The sequence below is a fragment of the Echinops telfairi genome, unplaced genomic scaffold (assembly GCF_000313985.2).
Source record: "Echinops telfairi isolate 266 unplaced genomic scaffold, ASM31398v2 ScPeMD7_655;HRSCAF=1070, whole genome shotgun sequence".
Classification (NCBI taxonomy): domain Eukaryota; kingdom Metazoa; phylum Chordata; class Mammalia; order Afrosoricida; family Tenrecidae; genus Echinops; species Echinops telfairi.
Window position 1 is genome coordinate 32164307 of NW_022104553.1, and position 8268 is coordinate 32172574.

At 55.7% G+C, this 8268-nt stretch overlaps 1 protein-coding gene across 1 annotated transcript in view; it reads right to left on the minus strand.

The window, feature by feature from the left end:
- RYR1 (ryanodine receptor 1) overlaps positions 1–8268 on the minus strand; it is a 138629-nt gene that overhangs the window by 86774 nt on the left and 43587 nt on the right. The window contains exons 31-34 of the mRNA XM_045292707.1: positions 7695–7863; positions 4834–4920; positions 4458–4684; positions 1754–2366 (exon numbers count right to left, since the gene is read on the minus strand). Coding sequence (XP_045148642.1) covers positions 1754–2366; positions 4458–4684; positions 4834–4920; positions 7695–7863 — 1096 coding nt within the window. The remainder of the gene's footprint in view (positions 1–1753; positions 2367–4457; positions 4685–4833; positions 4921–7694; positions 7864–8268) is intronic.

The window sequence follows — 8268 nt, forward strand, 5'->3', positions numbered from 1 at the left end:
ATTATTATTTTCATATCTCACACCGACCACTGTCTCCCTTCCCCCATGGTTTCTGTTGTTCATCCCCCTGAAGGGTGTGTGTGTGATGGTGTGTCGATCATTATGCTCAGTTCCCCCTTCCTTCCCTCCTCTCCCCCTCTTTCCCCCCCCACCTACCCTCCTGGTATTGCTATTCCCATTCCTGCTCCTGGGATGCGTGTGTCGCGACCCCTTATCTCTTATCTGTCTCTGTGTACATGCTCCGGTCTAGTCCGAAGTGAGAGGCAGCCCTGGGGTGATGATAGTGGTGGGGGTGGGGTAAGGAAGCCTCAAGGAACCAGAGGAATATTGTGTGTTTCATTGGTGCTACACTGCACCCTGGATGACTCCTCCCTTCCCTGTGGGGGATGTCCCGTTGTCTACAGATGGGTTTGGGGTCTCTGCTCCGACCCCCCTAGTTCTCAACCATATGTTTTTGTTTGAACTGGAATTTCTTATGTGCATTGAAAGTCCCACTTTTCTCCCACAGAGCCGCTGCTTAGCAACCCAATGTGTCAGCACTCCTCCACCAGGGCTCCTTCCAGCCGAGCGAAACACACATACTTCTCCTTTCACAGGTAAAGGCCCTTCCTCTTCCTCCTGAGCTTGAGAATATGGAACTCTGGACAGAGGCACCCCTACACCTGATGGAAACTCTTATAGCTCCCTTCTACCGCTCAGCAGAAACCATCGCTCAGTCAACATAAGGAAAACATTAGTACATGGAACTAGAGAGGAGACATGAAAGGGAAGCAGTGTGGAGAAAGCGAGAGTGAGACGGGAGAAGTGGGCTCGTGGAGAGAAGACTGGGTAGCTTGCAGGATGAGCTAACAGAATGGTGGAGGTTTGGAGGGGAAAGGCTGGGTGGATGCTGGAGGAGTGTGCAGAGACACAGACAAAGGTGGAGGATGGGTGGCAGGAGGGTAAATAATGTGTGCATGGGTGGGTAGGTGGATAGATAGGTGTGCAGAGAGATGTGCGAGTGAGTACATAAACAGATAAAGAACATGAGTGTGGGCTGGGTGGGTGGATGAATAGAGTTTGTGTGAAGAGCTGGTTGGATTAGTAGATGAAGAAATGAATGGAAGCATGAAATAAAGGATCGACTGATGAGCATATACATTGCTCAAGAAAGGCATGGCCAAATGGACAGGTAGGCAGAGAAGGGAAAGTGGATGGAACTCTGGGCAGGTGTACAGATCAAGAGATGTGCCGACGGGTGGATGCATAGGGAGAAGGAGGAGGATGGACGGATGGAAGGACGTAGAGAAGAGATGAACAAACAAAGGAGTAGTTGGATGGATAGACAAACGGAAGGATGAATGGACAGAGATTGAAGGCTGGGTAGATGGGTGATGATATGGATGGACAGATATGGATCTGAGGAAACATCGATGAACAGACTGTGGATGAGAAGATGAGGGGATGTATTTATATATGGATGGATGGATGGATGGATGGATGGATGGAAAGGTGGATGGCTTGAAGGATGGAGTGGTAAGTGAAGGCAGCTGTCTGGTTGGATGGATGGATGGATGGCAAGAAGAAAGGAATGAATGGATAGATGAATGAAGGATGGGTGAATGGGCATAAGTAAAGGTGAACAGAGGAAGTGGAGGATGAAGGATACATGGAAAGGTGGCTGATGCCTAAGTGGTCCGGCCGCCGGTCCACCTGGATGGACTCTTTGGCCTGTGGAAGGATGGGACGCAGGGGGGCGGAAGGAAGCCCTTACCAGGAGGGTGGACACAAGCTTGAGCACCGGCACAAACTGGAACTCCACCGAGCCCCCGACGGGGTCGCGTGCGTGCTGCCCGCCGTCGCGCACCGCCTCGCCCAGCATCCTCAGCGCCTTGTCCCGCAGGGCCTCCAGCGGGATGGCGGGGCTAAGGCGGACCGGGGCTTCGGCCCCCTTGGCGGAAGGCAGGGAGGCGACAAAACAGGGGGGCGAGAAGTGATGCGGGGGCCGCAGCGAGGTGGTGACCCCGACGCCGGGCAGGCCGTGCCGGCGAGGCCCGTCGGGCGCGCCCTGGCCGGCGGGGAAGAGGGTGATGGCGCGCGTCTGCGCGGTGAGCGGCACGATGTACTCGGAGAGCATGGAGCGGCGGCTGCGGCAGGCGCTCTCCAGGTGGATGCTGAGGAGCAGGTCGTAGTAGCCCGCGCGCAGCGCGCCGGGCAGGTGCGCGTCCTCCAGCGCGTGCAGCAGCTGCGCCTCGTCCACGTGGCTGCACAGGGCGTGCGCCACGCGGTTGTTGCCCAGCGCGCACACGGAGCGGTAGAGGCCCAGGGTGTGGGAATGGAAACGCTGCAGGTCCAGGCGCTCCGACAGCTCCAGGATGTCCATGCACCTGCGGTGGGGGCGGGCGGGCAGACGAGGCAAGACATGGGGACCCCGAAGACAAAACCCCAATCCCAACCCTTCATGGCCATCGATTCCACTCTGACTCTCGGAGACCCTAGAGGACAGGGTGGAATGGCCAGGTGGGATCCGCCGAGACAGCGACTCTGGACCAGCGGAGCAGCTGGTCCTTTCAAACTGCTGACCTTAGAGGTTGTGAGCAGCCTGACGCACCACCCACGAGGTCACCAGGGAGACAAAGAGATGCTTGTGGCTCCCTTGGGGGAGGCCAGTGTCCCCCTGGGCCTGGGTGCTGTGGCACAGTGTGTGGGGCGGGGTCTAGGGGTCTTTCAAAGGTCCAGGGCCTCCCTGATGGGATGAGAGGCCCCTTGAATATCTCCCTGCGGTGGTTGGGGGCCCTGGGGTTCCTGACGTGGAGAAGGCCTTCTGACTGAGGGGCACCTGGGAGCCCTAGATTGTGGATGACCACCTCCAGCAGGTCTGAGGCCCCTGGTTGTGTCTGAGGGACAACAGCATGTAAACTGCAGGACAGGACGTCTCTGTGGTTTTGCTTTGTGCTAGATTCCCAGCACCTGAGGCAGGGCCTCACCCATCGCTGCCATCCAGGACCGGGCAGGCCTGCCTCACGGGGATGGGGGGTGTTCTTAGGCTGTCAGTCTTTACGAGAGCGAGCAGCCTCATCTTTCTCCTGAGAAGCAGCTGGTGCTTTTGAACTGCTGACCTTGCAGTGAGCAGCCCATGAGTAACCAACCCACTATGGCACCAAGGCTCCATCTAGGGCAGTGGTTCTCAACCTGTGGGTCGCGACCCCTTTGGAGGTCAAACGACCCTTTCACAGGGGTCGCCCGATCCCATAATAGTGGCAAAATGAGAGTGATGAAGTAGCAATGAAAATAATTTTATGGTTGGGATCACCACCACATCAGAAACTATGAAAGGGTTGCGGCATGAGGAAGGTTGAGAACTTCTGTTCTAGGGGGGTCCTGGCCTCTCTGATGTCCAGGGTTCCCTGAGCTACATGAAGGCTTCAAAGAGTGTCATGGGAAAATTCCAGGAGCTCAGAAGTCCATTTTGCTAGACGCCCCATCGTACACTTGTGGGAATAGGTTGACGTTTCCTGCCCCGTCCTCCCAGCAGGGCCATTCTACTCTGTCCTGCAGGGTCGCTACCAGTTGGAGGCTGGAAGAGTTAGGTTTTGAGATCCCCTGGGGTATTTTCTGGGCTCCCTGAGATGAGTTTAGGGTCCTCTGAGTGACTCCAGGGTCCCCTGAGGTGGATCTAGGTAGGTTTGGGCCTTCCTGAAGTGAGTCTGAGGTCCCCTGAGGTGGATCTAGGGCAGTGGTTCTCAACCTTCCCAATGCCGCGACCCTTTCATACAGTTCCTCAGGTTATGGTGACCCCCCAACCATAAAATTACTTTCGTTGCTATTTCATCCCTGTCATTTTGCAACTGTTATGAATCAGGCGATCCCTGTGAAAGGGTCGTTCGGTCCCCAAAGGAGTGGCGATCCACAGGTTGAGAACTGCTGATCTAGGGTCTCCGGAGGCAGATCTGAGCTCCTGAAGTGGGTCTCCTAGCAATGTGGCCAGGGTGCTTCCTGGAGGCGAGGACGGCGAGACTTTGTCTCACAGCCTTGGCCCGGGTCATCTGGAGAGTGTGGTCCCCTGAGAAGGCCATCGTGTTGGGGAGAGTAGAGAGGCAGGGAAGCAGCCGAAAGCCCTCTCCAGGGGACACACTGTTACCATGGCTCAAGTATAGGACCAGCTGTGCGGCTGGTGCGGGAGTGGGCAGTGTTTCACTCTGTTGTCATAAGGTCACTATCAGTCGGCACTGACTCGATGGCACCTAACATCAGCAAAGTGGGTCTGGGCTCCTCTGAGGTCAGCCAGAGGTTGTCTGAGGTTGATCTAGCCACCTGGGATCGGTCAATCTAGGACTCTCTGAGCCCCCCACCCCCCACCCACCCCCACACACACCTGGAGCCCTTTGGGTTCTAGGAGGAGGGGACCTGAATTGGATCCAGACCCCAGAGGGTGTGCCAGAGCCACCCCACCCCTGGGGGCCCGGGCTGGCCCTGACCGGTTCTCCTCGGGGATGTGTAGCGCCATCATGGTCAGCGGGTCCTCGCACTGCACAGCCCAGCCCAGGCGCTCGCTGGCCCGCCGCGTCTCCACCTGCAGGAAGTGGTTGGGCATGCGGCTCCAGGAGACGGGCATCAGCATCTGCACCTCCAGCCGCGGCGGGCACTGCGGGGCTGGGTTCTTGCGCTCACTCAGGAACATGGCGGCCGACAGCGGCATGATGTTCTAAGGGCACAGAGGCACACGGGGCGCCTCAGGACCCACAGTCCTCCACAGCCCGCCACCAGGGTGACCTCCCGGGTGGCCAGCTCCCCGGCGCCCCCTCTGCCAGCCGACCTCCCCATACCTTCCACCCCTCATCCCTGCCCGCTGACCTTTAGCTTCCCCAACTCAAACTGGACAACATTCTGGTGCGTGGGCAGGACAAAGGCGGCGGGAAACAGCTTCGTGTTGGGTTCCACCTGGCAAGGGAGAAGGGGCTGGGGCTCATGGGACGCCGACTCCGGAGCCCAAGCTCTGGGCCGTGGTGCACCTGCAGATCCAGACTCCAGCGGGACAGGTGCTCCAGTGGCCTTGGGCTTGCCCGTGGGCCTCATCCCCTGACCCAGCAGGGCCATTCTCTGCCGTCTTCCCCACCACACCCTGTCGCTGGGCCTTTACACCCTAATGTCCCTCCATCAGGGGCGCCACACCTATTTCTCTCCCAGTGGCCTCTTCCATCAAGACCCAGGAAGGGTCCTCTCCCTGTCCTCTCCCTGCCCAGTGGCGCCTACCCAGCTGTCACCATCCGGGACGCCGCCCTGGCCATGCCCACCCAGCCTCTCAGGATGCCTCTAGAGCTCAACTCCCATTGGACAGGAAGAGCGTGACAAGGACATCACAGGCATGAATGGGCCAGACCCACTGGGGGAAACCAAGCCATCCCTTTGCAGATGCTTTAATGCAGTTGACTCTCCCAGGACAGGTACAAATGCAGATTCTGATTTGGCAGATACAGGGTGGGGCTCGAGGTCCTGCCATGCTCAGATCTCGGGTGGCATGGAGGCCGCCAGCCCCGGTCAGCGCAAGGTCGGCTGGACCAACAGTCCGGTTTCCCCAACAAATGAACATCACAGAGGAAAGCGATGCTGGGGAGAGGCTGCCAGACAAGAAGACTCAAGGAACAGAGCAGCCAAACCTGTATGACCTTGCTTAGGTTCTCTCCAACAAGCGAGTGGGAAAAGCCTTCTGAGATGACCAGGGGGCCTTGACTGCAGGCTGGACAGCCAATGACATTTGGAATTATGTTGTTGTTGTTTTTAACAATGATTGTGAACTAGAAAGCCAAAGATGTGTTTGGGCCATTGAAGGGTACAATTCAGCGACATTACTTATATTCACCATCTTGTGAAAGCATTATCGCTTGAAAAGGATGAGGGCAACAAATGCACAAATGTGTTTGACACAGTGGATGGATTACGATAAGAGCTGGATGAGCCCCCAATGAAATGATTTTTAAGAAGAAAAAGAAGCCATTATCACTGTCTATTTCCAAAAGTCTTCATCACCCCAAACGGAAACTCACTGCCCCTTCAGCAAGAGACCCCTAATCTCCCCTTCCCCTAACAACACTCCCCCCCCACCCATTACCTGGTAACCTCTAGAGCAGTGGTTCTCAACCTTCCTACGATGCTTGAATATAGTTCCTCGTGTGGTGGTGACCCCCAACCATAAACTTATTTTCATTGCTGCTTCCTCACTGTCATTTTGACACTGTTATGAATCGGGTGACCCCTGTGAAAGGGTCCTTCGACCCCCAAAGGGGTCGCAACCCACAGGTTGAGAACCGCTGTCCTAGGGAGCTTTGATCTATACATCTGCTTATTCTATACGTCTTATCTATGTGGGGTCTTGCAGTCTTTGACCTTCGGCCTGACTTATTAGATGCCCTTGGCATCATGTTCTCAGTGGTCCACCGAGTGTCTTGCCCGTGGCGGCGGGAGGGTGTCCCACTGGCTCGTCCCTGTCGCATTTTACTTGTCTGCTCATCTTGCCACGGGCACATGGGCTGCCCCTGCCTCGGGTGAGGGTGGGTAACGCTGCCAAGCAGACTGGTGCCAAACTGGGTTTGTTCGCCTGGATTTTTAAAAGATGGGATAGAGTAGCCTAAGGTTATGTGTTGAAAAGGGACCTTTGCATTTTAGACATGCATATGGCAAAGAGATGAAGCCATAGGATGTCTGGGATTGTCTTCAAAACCATCGGGGGGGTGGGGGGGAAGAAGTAGCAGGTAAAGATGAAACAGGAGGATGGACTGTGAGGAGATGCGAGTTAAAGCTGAGTGGTGGGTTCCCGCTGGTTTATGATGCTATTTTGGTAAATTTCTATTTAAAATAAAGTTCTGTAAAACCCATCAATGGATGGGTAGGTGAATTTTTTAAAGGAGCCCTGGTGGCACAGGGGTTAAGCACTTGGCAGCCAACTGACAGGTTGGTGGTTCAAATCCACCCAGTGACTCCAAAGATCTGCTGATCTGCTCTGGTAAAGACTTTAGCCTAGAAAGCCCCGCGGGGCCGTGGTCCTCTGTGAGATGGGGTTGCTATGAGTCAGAAGTGATGGAATGGTGCCTAGCAACAACAGGTGGATAACTGTGTGATAACCAGGGTAGTCAAGCATTGGTGGTAGACTCCACTTGGGGGGTAGAAAGGTGTTGCCCGTATCATTCCTTCGATTTTGGCATCTGCTTGACAATTGTTATAATAGAACATTGAAAAGTAGATGCTCTTGTTAAGGCGCTGGTCCTCGTGAGAGTGTGTTCTGATTGGTGTAGAAATGATGGCTCGCATCACCCGCCCAAGAGCACACACCTCTTTCCAAGTCAATGCCCTGCCCCTTCCTCCCTGGACCTCAGGAGAGTGCTCTGCCCTCTGGACCTTAATGTACCCATTTTAAATTCTAGATGCTTCCACAAGGTGGTTTCTCAGGGTCATCCCAGCGTGGGTGGGACCCGAGGACAGGACTAGGGTCTGTTTCGGTCCTGTCTCTCCAGGATTCAGGAGAACAACAGGGCTTTACTCCCTGCAAAGAGTTACAGCCTTGAAACTCACAGAGGACAGTTCTACCCTGTTCTGCAGGGTCACGGCTAGTCAGCATCCACTCAATGACAGTGAGTTTGGCTTGTTTGGTTCGCTGGGATTCAGCTGTCTGGGAGGACTGCCAAGGGTCGTGCAATTGACAGGCTGAGGGTCGGACTCACCTGGAAAAAGGTGTTGCTCTCTTTGCCATTGGCGGTAAAGGTCATTAAGCCTGTGGCCAAATCCACCAGGCAGCCAATCACGAGGTCCGTATGGCTGACTCGACCCTGCTGCCCAGGGCTCACGAAGTCCCCACCCCACACCATGTAGCAGTTGCTGCACTTGAGGCTGGAGGAGACAAGAGTGGTCACTTCAGTGGAGGTGCTCTGGACCCTGGACACATTCCCTCCTGAGCTCCCAGAGGACCGAGACCTCCTGGCCCTTCCCACAAACACCCACCACCTGCAGACTGAGGCCCTCACGCCAGAGCCTGGGATCCGTAGAAGCTGGCGAGGGTCGATGGAAGGAGGAACAGGCAAGGGAGCCGAAGGAGAAAGACGAGAAAGGAAATGATGTGGGGAAAGGACAAGAGGGGCAAAGAGCCAATGCAGAAAAGCAAGATCAGAGAAAGGGGAGACGGAAAACAAATTGGATGGGAGAAGACGCGAGGAGGGCTAAAGGCAGGAAAAGTTCTAGAGGGTTTTTACTCCATAGACAGGATCCAGGGGCCCAGGTCCCCCCCCCCAGGCACTGCCC